General features: G+C 47.0%; 1 protein-coding gene across 5 annotated transcripts in view; it reads right to left on the reverse strand.

Moving 5' to 3' along the window:
- The window catches only part of SORCS1 (sortilin related VPS10 domain containing receptor 1), a gene marked incomplete at its 5' end in the record, with an annotated part of 395914 nt that overhangs the window by 30167 nt on the left and 346856 nt on the right, over positions 1-18891 (reverse strand). For all 5 annotated transcript variants that reach the window (XM_081158777.1, XM_081158779.1, XM_081158780.1 and 2 more), the window contains 4 exons: positions 3339-3451; positions 8138-8261; positions 10442-10575; positions 17798-17984. In XM_081158777.1, coding sequence (XP_081014903.1) covers positions 3339-3451; positions 8138-8261; positions 10442-10575; positions 17798-17984 — 558 coding nt within the window. The remainder of the gene's footprint in view (positions 1-3338; positions 3452-8137; positions 8262-10441; positions 10576-17797; positions 17985-18891) is intronic.

The raw sequence follows: 18891 nt of genomic DNA on the forward strand, positions 1-18891 counted from the left end.
CATCTCCAGGAGATAGGCTACTACTTCCAGATTTTGTTTCCTTCAGTTCAACTCAGAGTGTGTTTTCCTGTCCAAATTGTTGCAATAATTCCCAATACCAACTGGATTGAACATACCTTCAAAGCCTTCTCCAGTATGGTCCAGCCCTTCCTGTCCACACATATTACACACAGCTCACAGTCAACGTAGGCTCCAGCCAAATGGAATCATGTACAATTTCTCAGTATTACAACTTTTTCCTGAAAATGTTTTTGTGTGTTCCATCTCCCCCAGAATGTCCTTTCTCTACATTTGTTGCCAAAACCCTACTCTTCTTCATGAGTTTTCCTTCCTAAAGTCCACTTGTTTCAATATATTTTTTCAAGATTTTCTAATGAGGTGATTTATTTGTTTCTGAACCTCACCTTTATTTATACCGTTTTCAAAGTTATAAGACATTCCATTTATTGGGCCCTTCCCGTGTGTCTAGCATTATGCTAAGCAACCTGTTAATATTCTGTAATGCAATCTCCCATGACAGCTCTCTGATGCAATTGTTATTGTGCCACTCTTTGATGGTAAAGACACATCACAGGTTGGGGTCCTCAGGAAGCTGACTTGAGCTGAGCCTTTGGTGTGCTTATTAAGGGTGCTCTTGGGATCAACAGCTATGGGAGTGGAGAAAAGGAAGCAGGAATGAGCAGAGGGAGAAGTTGAGCTGTGATGAAGGCCAACGGCAGCTGCAGGAGACCTTATAGGGAGCGAGAATGGTGCTTCAGATGTGTCTGAGGTTAAGCCAGGCCCTTCTATAGCAGCGTCAGTTAATCGCTGGACATGAGCACCCTCGAAAGGGTCATGACCTGGAGCAAAGCAGTGGAAGCCTCTACCCACAGCACTCTTAGCAGCTAAGACAACAGTCCTCCCCTGCATGGGGATCTGGGCAATGCATCTTATTTCTGTCACAGGACAGATGGTAGACGGAGGAAAGTTAAACAATGGCTCAAGGCCATCTAGGTAGTGAGTGGTGATGATTAGTTTGGGACTTTGGTCTGATCATGAAGCCTCTATCATTAACCAGTGTTCTCCTGCCTCCCTTCTCCTATCAATGATCATGTAGCAGCTCCTATCACAGCTAATATCATACTGCTTTATGGCCTTATAGATTTTTAACTCAGAGATTATGTTTAAACCATCCTTATCATATTAAAAATGCTTAATGAATGACATTCAATGAAAGATTCCATGGTGAAATGTCAATAGGAAAACCCCATTTGATGAGGAAAAGGCAACTGATTTTTTTTATCCAATTCTGTCATGTAATCGACAGGAAAAGTAAAAAGCAGCTGACCCCAAGTTGTACCAATTATAGGGTTTATTAAGGTAAACTTGGCAATGTGGTGCTTCAGAACTTAGGAAAATGGCCAAAGGCAGGGTGGGGCACTAGGAACCAGGGCCTGGGTCATCGACCTCTTAGGACTGGGAACCAAGAAGTTTTAAAAACTCCTTCTGTCCATCACACAGCCTGTCCTGAGGGATGCTGAGCATGTTTATTCTGCATTGAGCTGATTATGCTACACGTCAGCCTAGAAATATTGATGAGCAGTCAGTTCTAGCCCAATGGACAGCTGGTGGAAAGGTAGAGGTCCAGGGCATCTGATCCCCAGGCAATAAATGTGAAGAGAAATCACCCTGGAAAACTGGTCACTGCTGAGCTAATGCCTGGTTGATAAGTCATGTGGGGGCACAGCTGCCTGGGAGATCTATAGGGACATGGATTCCTATATGCTGCACATTGAAGGAGGTGGGCAGTGGGTTAATTGAAGGGTAGGTGTAAGTCATCTCTCTTAGACAGCAGAGGAGAGAAACCAGTTATTTCACCAGAGGGTAGAAGGGCCTATTCTAGCAGGTCTTGCAGTCTAGTAGCTTCGCCCCCTGGTGGACATCACGTTTAGTCACCCATAATGTCATGGATGTTGAGTCCTAAAAACAGAGGTTGAGAAGGCATGTACCCAGAGGCACATGAAGATAGGACTGCTCCACTGCTCCACTTAACCCTGTTTCTCCGTATAATAAGGTAATGGATGGAAGTAGAGTGGAGTGGTTATGAAACCATGAAATCAAGACTCAAATCTTGATGGTCTGATTCCCGAGCCTGAATTTTAACTGCATGACCTTGGGCCAGTTACCTGTCTCCAAGTTCAGTTTCCTCACCTGTAAAATGGGACTAATCATACTATCTACATCATAGGCTACTTTTTTTAGTGATTAAATGTTTCAAAATTTCAAAGCAGTGAGAAGAGTTTCCAAATATTGTAAGTGATAAATAACAAAAACAATGGTATGAATATAGGAAACGTCGCCAGCTCTTTGGTAAAAGTGGGGGACACAAGATCTGCTTTCTGAGCAGGGGTTACCTGAAAGTCTTTATCCCATATCTTTTTGTGTCATGAGGTGCCTTGTATTGGGTGCAGGAAAGAATGTACAAAAAACCCCACTACATTGACTTTCCTTTAGGGTTAAGAATATACCCTAGAAAAAGGTCTATCGTCTCTGACTTTCTGGGTTTGTGCAATAAATCCAAGCAGCTCCATGAGCAGACACCCCTGCTCTGATTGTTCATGAAAGTGAAGTATGCACAGGGCAGTGTGTCTAAAAGTATGTGTCTTCTCAAAACGTCAGTGACATTTGCTCGGAGAGGGATAAATCACATCACCTGGTTATTTTCTTAGTAACTCCAGGGAGCTGTGCTTCGTAGGTAAAAACCCAGACATTGGACTCAGAGCCTTCCATTCAGTGTTATACCTTCATCACTTATTAGCTTCGAGGCATTAGACAAGTTAACCTCTCTGAACCTCAGCTGCTCCATCTGCAAAATGAGGACAACAATATCTCCCTGTGGGGCTGTTGTAGGTGACAAAGGCCTTTGAAAGAACTGGACACAGAAGGATGACTAACCATCACGTTCTGAGTGCTCACTGTGCTGTTATGCTCACTATCTGTGGAGCTGGAACCCAGGGCTGCTCTTCTTAATTGGATTCACACTGTGTGTCTCAGTATTAAGACACATAAAATCCAAAACTGATTTTATACTTACTAATAGCTCATCGTGAACTCTGCTATATGACTGTCACAAACTCTCACGGTCTTAAGGAGCACATATTTGTTTATAGTTTCATTGCCTTCAAGGCATCTGTGATGTGTCTGCAAGTGTGGAGCTCAGTCTGCAGATGTCAGACAGATCTCCCATGGGCTCCAGCTCTTTCCGGTCATTCCTTTGCACAAGGATCCCTTCACCATGAAGCCCTTCAAGGACAGAGAGGGAATGTGCCTGGGCAAGAGAAGGGACTGTGTGCACTCACCTCCACCAGGGACTTTTTGATCACTCGGCTGATGTCCCTCCTCCACTCAGGGATGTCCGGGTTGTAGTCGTCCAGGTTTGGAGAAAAGGACAGGCGAAGAGATCGAAATTCCTCTGTAGATACAAGAGCAGGGCGGTTACTGTAAGTCAAATAGTTCTCTTAAGAAGTCTGCATGCTTTGTATTGTATGCAAAGCCCGAATGAAGGGCCTTTTTCCTCCATACTCACCGGGAAGCCCCTACTAGAAGGCAAATTCAATACCCCATCCCTGCTATCTCCCAGCTCATTTTCCAGACTAAAGCCCTAGGCTCTCGCCCCTGCCTACCTCCAAGCCTTTATCCTTTGTCCCCAGTTCCAGACTCTGCACTCCTGACACTAAATGACCTGAAGCACCCCAAAGGCTCCTTAAGTTTATGCCCCTGTGCCTGTGCCTACACAATCCCTTGCCTTCCATGCAAACAATAGCCAAGCCCTCCTTGGTGCATTTACTGAATGAGTACCCTCTCCCACTAGGTTTTAATTTTCTGTTTTATGGCACAACTGCATTCTGCACATACTTTCATTATTATTATATGATTGTATAATAATAATTATTATATCATTACATAATAATTATTATTATAGTCATGCTGTTGCTATTTTGTGTCTGCATGAAAGTTCTGTGTAATGGAATTTAAAGCTCCTTAGTTCAAGGGTTTTGTTAGTTGTCTCCGTAGTCCCTGAGTTAGCAAGTAGGTGGAATTACAAAAGCAAGGATTTTATTAGTAGAACTATCTAGGAGAGAACTGGGGAAAAAGCCAGAGGAGCTTGGAGCACTTTCAGACTGTGATGCACACAGGACATTTTAGTGGGAGAGGGAAGGAAGGGTGGGTGGCTGCTCTGTGGTCTGTGGGGGGTTCAGAAAGACTGCTGGGGAGTCTTCTAGACAGTCAGCCAGCAGAGTCCCTTGTGTCCCAGGAATAGGACCGCTCTGCTATTTCTGTTTCACTTAGTCATTGGTGGGTATGAGCCCATGGAAGTCATGGCCCTGGCCCCAGCATGGTGCTGGGTTTCAGAGCACAGCCCTGAATCTTAGCTCAGCATTTGGCACATGGCTCCCCATTGCATTTAGAACACAGTTCAGATTCTTACCAGGGCCTCATCCTCCCACACAACCCAGCACTGACTTTCTCTGCTGCCTCATGTCATGCGGGGTCCCCACTCCGGGACCCTGCCTTTCCCCAGGTTCCTCAATCTGCTATGCTCCTTCCCACATCAGTATGCTTTCACTTCCCCAGATGACAGCATCCTCAGCTCTTTCCTTTCATTCAGTCTCTCCCGAAGAACCCCCTCCCACCAGCCACTTAGGTGTCCTCCCTTCTACCAACTCAAACACCCTTCACCACATGACCCTGCTTGTTTTTTCATATTTCTTGCTACTTAAATTATTTTGCTTTTATTGTCTTGTCTCCCACTGGAATATAAGCTCAGTGAGGAAAGGGGCATTGTGTTCCTGGATCTATGAAATAGTACTCATACCATGGTAGCTTTTGAATTTCTATCTGTAAGTCATTTAATGAATATACTTTTTAATTGAACAAATAGATGCATAAATTACAGTGGAGGCTCTCTGTAACTTTTGCATTTACTATTTCACAAGTATTTCTTTCTTGTCTTAAGCAGGTCCTTAACATGGGCATGTTGCTGACACATTCGGGAAACTAGCAGCCCACCTGCATTTCCTAACAATGCTAAAGACTCATGGACACAGGCATTGATAACTCTTACATTAAAAAGTGTGTATTAATAGCAGTTAGCCTAGTCCCAAGATGTATTTCTCAAAGCTGGACAATGTTATGAGTCACTGGTTACCAGTGTGGATACCACCAGCTCAGTTCTGACGGAAAAATAATGAAACGCATGCTAATTAGTAGCCGGGTCAATGGCAGCACCAGGAAATTGCCTGCTGAATCCCAACTTTTTATTTCAAAGGCACGCTTATGTCATCTTCACTTTCCCAGAGCCTCTTACCAAACTGTAGAAACTTCATCTAAAAGGGAAGATGTTTACCTTCATAAAAGGACACAAATGAGGAAAATGATGAAGCTCCCTCTGTAATTACTTAGCACGCTAAACAGCAGGGCAGGGAGGGAGTCAGCTGAGAAAAGAGATACTTAAGTTTATTCAACAAATGAGGAGTGCACATGGAAGGACTGAAAGGGGTAAACACCAATAATATGTAAATAAATACACATACAGCTGCTGGGAGAGAGGAATTGTACCCATTCACATTTTATTTTCTTTTGTAGTAAAAATGTAAACCTGTGTCCTCAAGTAAATTAAGGGAAATAATGTAAAGGAAATTTTCTTTCCTCTGTTCTATTGTGTGGCTTTTCCACTAGCTCACTCCAGAGTTTGAAAATCTCCCCGCCTTTTGTTTTAGTTGAGCTCAATCTTGCCTAACTCCCTGTGCGGCAATTTGCCTTTAATATGTCACACATGTCATTAAAATTTTCTACACATATATATGCAATTCTGGACAAGTCCTCTGACTAAAGACAAATTAAGGATGTGTGATGGTTTGGGGATCTGGTTAGAGGAGGAGGAACCACCTCCCCTCCTCAAGATTTCAATGAAGAGGCCTTTTTTAAATGAAGATAACCCTTGGGTGGGGTGACTCTTTTTTGGATGATGCCTTTCAAGAGATTTTAGGAAGAGGGAAAACTAAGCTTAGCAAGAGGGTGGAAAGTGGTTAGGAACATTCTCTCTGGATTCAGAGTCTTAGGCTCTGTTTATTATACTTTTCTCATATTTTCTCATTTGTAAAACAAAGATAATTATAGCATATTTCTCCTAAGTCTGTTCAATAAAACAGATCATACATATCAAGTGCTTAGAACAGATGCTGGTAAAGGTTCCGTCAATGTTCATTACTACCACTGCCGTCATCATTATTATTATTATTGGATCTGTCACTGAACAGCAGAATAGTGTTAAGCCAGGAACTTCCCATTTCTGGGCCACAGTTTCCTACATGCAAAATGACTAGTTGGACCATATAAGTCCAAAGACCATCTAGGTTTAAAGTTCTCACTGTGGTTCTAATGAGAAGATCGCTGATATGCTTAACCAATGGGACATCTGTGGGACGAGGGCCTCAGTGTTCCTTAGTGACGCCTGGGACATCCAGGAAGGTGAGAGAGAAAAAAGCATCAGACGGAAGAGACATGAGAGCCAGCTAAGCAGGGTCATCTCAGAGCATGGGCCCTGGGTAGAGATGGTCTGTGTCGGAAGCCCAGTTTCACCACTTACTAGACGGCAAGTTATTTTCCCATCTGAAAAAAATGAGAGTAATAATATCACCGACCTTACGGCAGGGCTGTTATGAGGACTCAACGCATCCCACAGCATAGAGAGGAGGAGGGAAGCAGGGGAACAAAAGCTTTCCTTCTTTTTGGCCCCCTGGCGGGGCGGCTGCCTCGGCGGCTGCCTCCCTGATGGGACCTTGTGAGGGAAACCAGAGTTCTGGTCTACTTTCACTTAGTATTTGAGCTTATCAAGCCTCTTGGGGTAGGAGTGTGTGTGTGTGTGTGTGTGTGTGTGTGTGTGTGTGTGTGTGTGTGTGTGTGTGTGTGTGTGTTGGGGGGGAGGAAACATGAAATCTAACCCCCAGATATGCAAGGAATATCGTCCTCAGACATGTTCAAAGTTACTTACAAATTACTTTCTAAATTTGAAGGTGAAGTTGGCAAGATGAGAAATGAAATACAGAACCTGCATCAGAATCAATTAATTCTGGAACTGGGACAATTGGTATTATCTTAACCACCAGCTGGTGTTTGCCTGACCCCCCTTTCCTTATCTATCTATCTGTCATCTATCTATCATCTACCTATCTCCCTCCCTTCTTTCTCCCTCCCTGTTGTACTCTCTCTTTGCACAGCATTTACTTTCCCTATCGTCTTTTAAATTCTTTTTTATTTTAATTTTCCATAATGCATATGTACCACTTGCACATTAACAAAAAAAATTTACATTTTTACCATCCACCAATAACACTTAGTGCATCCATCTGAATAACCTTCTATGCAGAAAAAAATTTCCCCAAATGAGATCAATTTGTAAAAACTATTTTTTCAATCTCCCATTTTCAATCAATAATTACACCTCTCCAGTTCAGTAAATGCTCATTCCATCTAATACTCTGACCATACTCAACTTCCCCAATGGATTACAAAGTTGTTCTGTACAGCGACTTGTTCAAACTAATATCCAGTCTATGACAATGCGTGACTGCCTGTTATGACCCTTCATCTCTTTTAATGTAGCAGAATGCTTTTCTGATACAGATTTGTGTAAAAGATTTACAGAGTATTTAGATATTGGTAGATTCCTTTGACTAATCAAGACTTTTAAAGCTGAACTTTATAAAAAGCCTCAATATTAACCAGTTTCTTTTATAATCAGTTTTAGCTATTCAAACGCCCCCAAAATATCAAAAGCAATGAAAGAGCCTTACATATAGCGAAGCTCGCTCTACCCTACCTGAGGCGAGTGCGCGAATGGCCACTCTACATGCACCAGAGCCACACTGAGAAACAGCACAATAAACCCTCTGGGTCCTGGGACTACTATTTTGCTGGTGAATCAATCATATCTTCCGCAAAAGAGGGGACGAGATCTGACTGGAGCTCTTTCTCAACCACTGTCCTCGGGGCTCTGGTTAGAGGTCATAAGCTGGATGGCCTCTGGCACTACGGCACCAAGACACGTCCTCTGAGCAGGAGGGCAGCAACGAGTCAGTGAAGGCGGAGGACTCACCGTACACCGCGATGGTCTTGGTGTCTTGCAGGATGGCGTTCCCGGCTGAGACCTGCACCGTGATGGTGTTCATCCCTTCGGAAGTGAACTTGAATGATATGCTGCCCTCCAAGGTGATCAGGGGCTAAGATAAACAGGGGCGCAGAGTGAGCGGGAAGCTCTTCATTTACAGACGCGACAGTGCTAGCTCTGAGCCGCCAGCAAGCCACTCAGATCAGCGGGGGCTCTTTCTGGTGACAACTGCCTCTGTTCACACTTCCCCATCATCTCAAGTCCAGGCCAGGAAGGGGCTCTTAGAGCCATGACCCCAAGTGGTTCTGCCCATTCCTTGTGAAGTAGGCCCTTCTCTTCTGGCACTATATTCATCAAGGGCCGGAAAGATTGACAAGTCTTGCTTGCTGGTGGGTTATGTGTCTCCCTTTATGGGTAACCGCTCATATGAAGCAGATCCAGGGAAACATTCAAATCAGATTAAAACAGAGGGCTCATGCGAACACTGATTTAGGCAGTAGTCATTGAAAATCTACAGGCTGCCAGTTGTTTATCTCCAGGGTATACTACTCATATTAAATTACAATGGAAAGCAGCGACCAGCAGCACCAAAACCACAGCAGTAAGGCAGGAGTGACCCGGTGTGGCTTGGCTTCCTCTGAGAAGCCCTCTCTGCAGTTTCTTGGAAGCAGCTGCTATGGAAACAAGTACTAATTGGATAGCGGTTTGAGGAGTCAAAAAATAAATAAATAAATGAACGCGATGATGATTTGGAGCATTGCCTGCGATGCAATTGGATGTCGGGGTCCTGGAGGGAAAGATTATTAGCCTACTGACCTCCCTCAACTCACTCCCCGCAATCGTTTCTTTCCTGTCTTTTCTTAATTAATTTTAAAATCAAAATTCATTTAATTCCCTGGATGGCAGAGGAAAGGCAAAAGCCAGCTTAAGAAGGTTGCTCAACACAATCTGTTGAAAATTTGGTTTTCTGCTAAAAGGTAAACAATAGGAGACACGGAATGAAGTTGTTCTGGGGCTTTCACCTTCCAGTCCTGGCTTTCAGGCAAATAACATGGATTTCTGCCCTTCCACTGTGGGCTGTGGGCTGTGGGCCCAGTTTGAGCAGAAGTAATAAAAAAGGACTTCTTTTCAGCTGAGTTATGTTAACTGTAGAGGTGAGAGACTCCTTCGCTGTCTAGGGGCGGGGTGGGGGGGGATCCTCGATGGCCTGTGCAAAATTATGTCTCAAGTTAAAGCCAAAGTTCAGCTCTGGGGTAGAACAAGATTTGCATTGAAATACAATGCGTTGCGTGGGAACAGCTGAGTCATCAAGTGAAAACAACTTGGCGGGAAATTAGATGTGGCTTCCAGTCCCGGGCAGTATGTCCAGTGCCCTGTGGGGAGGGATGCTCAGGGTCCTTTGTCTCCTGCCGAAATTTGGAAGCAAATTTTAAATTCTGAGAACGGAGTGAGTTCAACACTGGCGCAGCACGCAGCCCGGTGTGAGAACAGAAGCCCGCGCAGGCGTCGGGGGGCCTTGGGTCCTGCGCCTGCGGGACTGAGACTGAGCGGGCCGCTCCGTCTGCCTCGCCCTCACTTCTGTCATCTGCAAAAGGGACTTGAGTAAATGAGGCTCAGGTCTCTACTGGTTTAAAACGGTTGCTGACTTTGGTCACGGGAATGTTTTGGGAAAAGATAAAGGGTCAAGCTGACCTAAGGTAGTGGGCGAGGGGGCCATCTGGGGGCTGGGTGGTAACGGGCATCTGTTGCTTTTGCCTGGCCCGTATCCATCAGTCTCTTTTCCTTTTGGGGACTGTTCCCTCCCTTGCGTTGGTCCATGTGGTTCTCAGGAGGCTGACTTCACCACTTCTCTTTCCAGCCCAGCAGTGTGACCAAGCCTGGCCGGTCATACTCTGTGCCAGCACCTCGACCGAGGCCTGGCCGGTCATACTCTGTCCCAGCACCTCGACCGAGGCCTGGCCGGTCATACTCCATCCCAGCTTCTGTAAAGCTTGGGCTGCAGCTGAGGGTCCCTGCAAAGGAATGTCCAACTAGACAAGGACAGTCACACAGAGGCAGGCAGAGGCGAGAAGCAGGGGTGATGCGGTGGGAGAGAAACAGACGCAGGCAGAGAACCAGAGGGACAGAGGGACAGAGCGCAGGCTGCTGGGAATATTGCTGCACTGAGGGCCTGCTGGCCCCGGGCGGGGCCCCCTGACTCCTGAGTCCCGCAAGCCACCCCCCTCCGTCTCTGCTTCAGCCAGTGGAGCTGAGCAGCCACGGACCCCACGCGTGAGGCTCCCGGCGACCCACCTCCGTGTTGTTCCCATACCACCACACGTAGGTGAGGGTGCCCACTTGGCTGGGCCACAGCACCGCCGTCGCGTTCACCTCCTTGTTCTTCGTGGTGACGAAGGGGAGAGCCAGGTGCACGTGCTCCAGGGGGCCTGGGGCAGAGAGAGGAGGCGCATGGAGCGGACGCGGGCTCCGCTGCGCAGCTCTGCCCCGAGGCTGCACACGGGACTCGGGGGCCTCCGAACCCAGCCCCGGCCCCCGGGAAGTGCTCGGGCGCTGCCTCGACTTGGAAGAAACGGGTAATTGTGAGTAATTCCGTCTCCGCGTGCCCATTTACCGACCTCCTCCCAGGCCTAAAACCTGAGTTATTTACGGGCAAAAGCTTAAAAATCGGCAAGTAATTTACAAAGTCCGTAAGTGCCCAGGCCGCAGTAGGAGATGTCACAGGGAAATATGAAGTCTTGCCGAGAGGTTATATGCTTGGCGGTAAAGCAGGGCTGTGAAAATATCATGGAATCCACGTTGGGTGGTGAGGGAGGGAGGGGTAATTATTCTTTATTCCTTTCTGGATTTTAAAGATCTGTGTGCGTGTGTGTGTGTGGGTGTGTGTGCTTGTCTGTAAAGCACCTGGCCAGGTAAGCCTGGACGCACTGTGCTCGGTGTTGAGCTGAGCTCGTCCGGGACACCGGCTAGCCTGAGCGGGCAGACTGCCCCGTGGGTCTCAGCTTTTCAGGATGTGCTGAACTAAATAAACAAAAGATAACCCTGTCTGTGGAGGCCCATTAGGCCCGAAACCTTAATCAGATGAACAAACCCACAAAGACAGGAACATCCTCCCAGTAGAGAACCACGGGGACCTGTCCTAGGACCCCTGCCCTTCTCTGCGTCACTGTTCCCAGGGAAAATGCAGTTTCCTCTCAGGTGGACCCAGACAGAAATCTGTCATCCCCACACTGTTCCACGAGATAGAGAAGAAAGTGGAACCTGGGGCCGTCCCACCTGCTTACTCACTGCCCCTCCTTCTGTGTGACCTTTCCAGGGGCTTCCTGGGACACGGTCTCCAGCCCCTTCCTCCCTCCACATGCTCTTCCTCTGAGTAATGTCACCCACACCCTGGCCTTCAACTATCAACTGCATGCGAAGGGTCCCCAAACCACCTTCTCGACTCCAGACTCAATTAGCAGCCAGATGGTCCTGAGAAGCCCAGGACTGTCCCCCGTCTGTGTTCCCCTCACGTGGATGAGCACAACCAGTGTGTGTCCAGGGGAGCAGCCCAGAAGCAGGGAGTCCACCCACAGTGCTTTCCTCACCACCCACATCCATCTGGGAGACCACTGATCCGGTTCCACAAACACTCACCGGAGCTCCCTCGCCCACCCCAATCCTGCCCTGGTTCAGATGCTACCCAGCCCCCTTGCCTGGACCATTACCTCTCTTACCGATTCCCTGCTCTCACCAATCCCTACCCTTTACGTGTCCAATGCCTGCCTCCCTCAGTAGCACACGAGCTGCTCCCAGCGCCTAGAATAAAACACGTGCTCCAGGGCGAGGCGGCAGCAAGCACAGGGACCCCAGGGGCAGGCGGGTCTCCGTGTCTGAGGAACAGTGAGAAAGGCCGACAGCTGCAGCTCGAGACGGAGGGAAGGGGTGGAAGCCAGTGAGGTCTAAGGGGCACTCAGGACACGCCGCATCTGGGCCTTGTAGGCCCTGAAATACTAACGCCTGCTTGTGCAACCTGCACGTCTGTGTTATATATTCACACAGTGCACACGATGACTACGTATGTACCTCACCCTCCAAAGAGTTCCGAGAGAGATTTTCCCAGAAAGCCGAGTGGATCATGCTAGTCACCTGCTCAAAACTGAAACCCGCGTTACCTAATTATAACAACAACGACGGCATTTGTGAGCAGAGGCCGCAGGTGCAACCTTCTGGAGGGTGAGAGCCCTTCACATTTACCTTTCTAGGGAAGGCTGGCACCGGTTCCAAGACACAGCAGATCCCCGCACATCCGCCGGGTAACAAATGATATAATTTCCTGTCTCCGCTTTTGTCCATGCTTCTCCCTCTTTATAGAATTTGAGGCTCCGTGACCAGCATACAGAACCAAATTGATTTTCTGGCTTATAAGCCACAGGATAAAAAGTAGTTGGTCATGTGTCAGAATGGTTCGATGAAGTGATAAAGGGCAGTGCTACAGAGGGATGGCTGAGCACCACATATTCTGCTAATGGCATTTAATCCTCAGTTAATCCTCACAGCCACCTTATGGGCAGCCACTACCAACATCCCCATCTAGAGATGGACAAGCAGAGGAAGGTGACCTGCCTCGATTCCCGGGAGTGAACCAAAGCAGCTTGATCTCAGAGCCCATGCTCTGGCAGCTGAAAATGCTCAATAAGACTGTCCCCTTTAAACAGAAGAGCCATGAAGAGTCACTGCTTACTGATGACTTAAAATGATCCAGGCACTGGAAAAACGAACTTGACCCGTCTCTCATAGATTCCACGGCTCCTCTAGTCTGCTGTTTGCTCCTGAAGGCCATGCCTTATCCCACCCTAAGGCCTTAGCTTTTACTCCTTCCTCATGGCACCTGTCAGACTTCAGTCCCAGTCCAGGGTCCCCTCTTGTGTGACAGTTCTCCTGATTCCCCAGATCTGAGTTAAATGAATCCATTAGAATACAAGAACTAGACCAGCTCTGTTAGTTCCATTCTAAAAGGGTTCATCTTTTCTGTCTGTCACATAGGAGCTTTTAACAATTTTTTAAAAGTCAGAACATCAAACTAACGATGGTGCCTGCGTATCCTGTTAATGACAAAAATTGAATCTTTTTCTTGAAATATGGTCATTCATTCATTTCAACAGCTTTTGAGTGCAACTAGGTGTCAGGCATTATTCTACGTGCCGGGGACACCTGGAGCTAGGTGGAGCTTATGTATCATTGAGGGAGGCAGGCATGGGGTCTGTGGGAGAGTGCCTTTTTTGACAGTCTGGTCAAGGAAAGTCTCTGAGAAGAAATGACATTTGAGCAGCGACCTGAATAAAGTACAGAAGGGACCAGGTGTCTCTGTGATGCTCCGGGGTGAGGACAGAGCGAGTGCACAGGTCCTGAGGAGAGCGTATGCACTCCTTGTCTGAGGGGCAGCAAGAATGGACTGCAGTGCAGAGATGGGGGGGCCTGGAAGCCCAGGGGATCTAAGAGGCATTCAGGACATGCAGCATGTCAGCCTTGTCGGCCCTGAGGTACGCATAGGTGCGTGTGCATGAATTCATTCCTGCATGTTTATACATTATACATTCGTATAAATGTGTGGAATTTTCCAGATTCCCACATCCTCTTGCATTCATTTACTTTTTGTCTTTAATATACCTACTTCCTGATGCCCCAAAGCCTACCCCTTAAGCATCTCTCTTCTGCACAGGGGTCGCGGTCTGCCCCAACAGAGCTACAGAAATGAACCCCAGGCCCTGGAGGCCCCACCTGGCTTCCTGCATCACGACCAGAGCTGAGCAAGGGGGCAGCCGCTTCTCCGGCAAACAGGTGCCTGCAAGGCCCCGAACGAGCAGCAGGTGGCACCGCATCACTCCAGATGAGTCTCGCTGGCGAGGTGGCTGCAGTTATTTGTGTGACTGAGGTTTCCCTGCTCTCGTCTTCTTTAGCCCTCCTGTGCTGCAGGAAACAGCTGACGTTTCGGTTGTGTGTGTGCATGTGTGTGGGGTGTGTGCGCACATGCACATGCACATGCACTGATTGTCCTGGCCTGCCTGCAGCATTTGTTCTGCAGGCCTCCCTGACCACCAAATGAGAGTGTGTATGCAGCATACTGCTGATGTCTGAAATGTTTAAAATCCACTAGAAGAAACAGAAGCATAAAAGTGTAAAGACGAGATCCTAAAACAGAGCTCCTTAAACTTCAGTGTGCATAAGGATCATCTTAATCTGTTCAGAGCAGGTTATGGGGCCATCGGGAGTTCTACTTCAGTAGGTCTGGGATGGGGCCCAGGACACTATATTTTTGTCATGTAGTTTTGGGGCAGGTGACTCATTAAACCACACTTTACAAAACCCAAGTGTGACATATGCTGGCCAATATAATGAGCGTGTGAAAAGTTGCAAAGCTACACAAGATCTCGGGAAACTTATCACTTTCCCCTAAGATGGAGACAGGGCGACATATGCAAAGGGCGCTTTTGTAAGGAGGCTCCCGAAGAGAGGTGGGGGAAGAAAATCCATTTCGTTTCTTTTACCTTCCATTCTGCACATGTGCAGTTTTCAGTGATTTTTTTTCTGCAAGGCTGGCTTAGATAAGACAGCTTTCTGAGCAAGAATCTGCATGTTCTCTAAATTCTCTGCCCCATCCAAACCACGGAGGGCAGGGCAAAGGGGTCTCCTTAGTTTGCAAACAAGCAGAGCACAGTGAACACTTTCCCTGAGGAGTTTCTACTGTCAGGCTACAACTGCTTACCCAGCCCCTCCCCTCCTAGAAATGTTACAGCAGGAACAGCCTCTCCATTTGTTTCTGATGACCTTTGCCAACTCCTAGTAAAAGGCCTCTGATTTGGAAGCAAATCACCTTTCTGATCTGGAAGTGGCAGGAGTGTGTTCAAGACGGGCAATTGGGGGAGTCCCAGGTGGACGGGAGGGAGGGAGGGAGAGGGGCAGAGGGCAGGCCTGGCAAGCTGAGCTCAGAGTTGCTGCTCGGAACCCATAAGGACACATGCATATGCTACTCTGTGATACCTGAAAATCAAGCTTTACTAGTGGACAGGGTGCAGCATATTATGCTAAACAGAACCTTTCGGGAACAAAATGTGCATTCCTTACGTGACAGAGAAAACTCTAGGCTCAGAGAGATGGAACGACTGGGCCAGGTATCCAGGCCAGGCTCTAGACCTCCCAACTCCCAGCTCAGTCCACTGCTCAGTTTTTGTATTTTTCTAAATGCCACCCCCACCCCCAAAATTGCCATGATACCCTTCAGGTTTGAGATTTGGAGAAGTGTGAATCAAAGATGATATTGTTCTGACTTCTAGGTAGTTTAAAAGTGTCAAAGTCACAGTACTTCTCAGGTCCTTTTCTCAATCTGAAAGAAACGGCCTGTGCTGCCTCTTATGGTATCAGGGTACAGGTGTCTGGATAAGTGACGGGGTCCTGGGCGTAGTAACACGCACTGGGGCTTTTAGGAGAGTGGCACTCAGGAACATGCTGAAATGCTCATGAGGTGGGTTTTGCATGTATGTAAATTCAAGAAAGTTTTAAAATAATCCTCTTTAATATAGTTCCTATAAAAGAGTTCCTTTTTGTCCCCAAGAACAGGCTTAGAAAGGGGTTCCATTATACGATGCATGCTAATCCAACCACTTAACCCAAAAAGAGCCTAACAAAATTAAAATCAGAACACAAAACTTTCCATTACAAATTGTCTTCCACTAAGGTTAAGGCCAAATCCCACAGCCACTTCCCTAGGCTAATGAGACCCCCCAAAATAGCAAGTGAACAGAGCAGCTCATTTCTTTTAGAAGCTGTGGCTTCAGCAACCTTGAGTCTTGAGCAGAGGCCAGCTCTGTGCTGCTTTTCCCTCCCCGCATTTAGTAAACCCGGGAGGGGGCTGGGGTACAGAGGAACCCCTCGGGGATATGATTCTTTTTCAGGATGAGAAAGAATCCATAGGGCATCCAGGAGAGCGAGCTGTGGATGATGCTATGAGAGACCCTGAGCAATGGAATCAAAAAGCTACTGCTGAATCTGAAATCGGTATTTACGCATGGTTGGAGTATGGCAGTGGTTAAATCAATATATTGGACATGGAATAGAATTACTGTCATTCTTAGGAGAGCGACTCTCTAACAAAAATCCCCCGTACAGAACTGTGGACAATGACAGGCTGCTAGGCAGGCAACCATTCTCAGCAAATGCATTATCATTTGGTTAAAAGTTATTTTAATAACCCAAAGCTTGTGATGTGTTTCTGAAAGTTTTATGATCGGTCCTATGATATTATCACTTGAGATTATTTCTTAGTACCAGACAACTCCAGGAAGTCTATATAGGCCAGCTGAGGGGTGGCAGTCAGCAGGAAGGGAGCCTATGAAATGTGTCTTGAACATATATAGTGGGACAGCAAGGGCACTGCTTCTAACTTAAATGTTCACGTTCTATCAGGATGATCCGCAAACATGTGGAAGGGGGACAGGGGCTGCTGGAGACTTAGTTCCTCTAACCCCAAGCCACTGTTGGCAGTGACAGTAACCTTAATGATCAAGAGCTGGGATGGGAGGCAGGTGGGCCTGAGTCTGAAACCTGGCTCTGCCACGTAGTAGGTCTGCCACTTCAAATGGGCTATGTAAGCTCTAGGGACCTCACTGTTCTTTGAAAGCAGGGTTTCCAATAGTGCCTACTTCAGCAGGTTGTTTTGAGGACTTAGATTACACATCTAAGAGCCTGTTCAACACAAAGCCCCGCCTGGCACACAGTAAGAATTTAAAAATTTTAACTGAGGAGAGGGAAGTGGGGTTGGCAAACTGGGAATCTCCATAAAACTCTGTTTAAACTCGAAGGAGGTTTCTTCAAAGCCCCTCTGTCATGAGTGTTCGGGAGAGAAAGGTCCAGAGTTGCCGAGAGAGAAGGATTCTTCAGGAGCCCAATGACCTCTTGGGGGGTCTCTAAATAGTGTGTCCTTCACTGGGCCACAGCAGCTTAAAAAATATTTCAGTTAGTACATCCTGCACTCAGTTTGGTTCAGCGGGCCCGGGGCAGGTGAGAGGCATGGGGTATTGCTTGGCCTTAATACTCTTAGCCTAATACTTGGAATTAATTTGAACAAGGCCACTCATATGAAGGAGCTACATTCATTTTAAAGTAAACAATTTTTCTAGCAACTTAAACAAGTCCTGTGCCTATCTGGAGAAACTGATAAATGTACTATAGAAGGCATTTACTGTTACTCAACATGACTCAGATATTATCTCATGGTACTCGGCACACCTGTAGATCCCTCAGCGGGGAAAAAGCTTGAATATTTCTTGGAACTGTTTCCCACTGTAGTTTTCTTAACATTGTTTACACTCTTTCCCTCTATGCCACCTTCTCTCTAACAACAGATCATCCCCAGCCCAGGAAACACACTTTAAAAAAAAAAAAGAGCAAAAAAGGAAAAAAAAAATGAGAGAAAGAACTCCTGGACATGGACAACTGCGTGGCGATGGCGGGGGCTTTCTTACGCTCTCCCCACTGGGCTTTCTTCTGCTCCTTTCCCCTCCTGCTAATAAGTAACTAACTAGCAAGCTTCCTCTAAATATGCAATTTTGGATTCTATTTTAAAAGGACACAATACTTAAATTATGTCATAAATCAACAACAGTAATAACATACAAGTTACATGTAAGTACAGGACGGCGCTGTCAGACCCGAGACTGTTGTCCACCCGCACGGTCACTCGGAAAATGCCCACATTGTGATAGACGTGTTTGATCCCATCTTCCATGGAGCTGAGGTTGACGTAAGACACCGCAATGCCGTCACCGAAGTCCACTTGGATGAAGGTCCTCTGAACGTCACCCTGAAAAACAGCCCAGCGTCAGGGGGAAGGGAGTCGTGCCCGGCTGCCTCTGCCCGGGGGGCTGGGGGCTGGGGGCTGGGGGCTGGGGCCGGTCCTGGTTGCTGGCCCGGGAATAATGGCAGCCCGGCTCCCCCCGCAGCTGGGAGGGTCTGTGTGTTTGCCAGAATCCCTGTGACAGTCCCTGGCACACGGGCATTTACTAAGATGGATGTTCTCCAAATCTGAAGGGCACTGGCTACCCAAAGTTTCCAGGTTTGAGAAATTAAGTATTTGACTATCAGCTCCAATTTGAGTCAATTCCTCTGACTCAAATTTGCTTAGAGTCTCCTCAGCCCTGCGAATTAAAAAAGGTGTACTCGGTTTTAGATATTCCGCCTACCTGGCGTGTCACAGGCCACTTCTCGTGTGTTCAGAGCCCCCGAGTCCCCTGTTTTAGTTCTGGTTCCCCGATCATGCTGGGAAATGGATAGGAGACACCTTGCCTCCTGCCTGATATGACACTGGGCTCAACACTGTTATTATTTAAGAAAATGATGGTTAATTCTTTTATAGTTCAGCATTATTTACTATCAAAATGATCTCCTTTTATTCTTCATGGAAACTTAGTCTGGGGAGAAAAGCAGAGATGCTCATCTATCTTACAGATGGAGAAACTTCAGTCAAGAAAGGTTTAATCGCTTGCTCAAGGTTAACGAGGCTAGTCAGCTGCAGTCCTGGGATTTGAACCCCTCTCTCTGGACTGCATTTCATTCATTACACACAGGGGCAAAGAACTGACAGCTCCTCCAGGCCATTCCCAAGCTAGATGATTTCATGGCCGTCATTCAACCTCCTTTGGTCTATGAAATGGGCATAATACCTTCCTGTCTTAACTCAAAGAGTTGTTATAAAAGACGTGTGAGTCATT

This window comes from Miniopterus schreibersii (assembly GCF_964146895.1).
Source record: "Miniopterus schreibersii genome assembly, chromosome: 14".
In the NCBI taxonomy this organism is placed as follows: domain Eukaryota; kingdom Metazoa; phylum Chordata; class Mammalia; order Chiroptera; family Miniopteridae; genus Miniopterus; species Miniopterus schreibersii.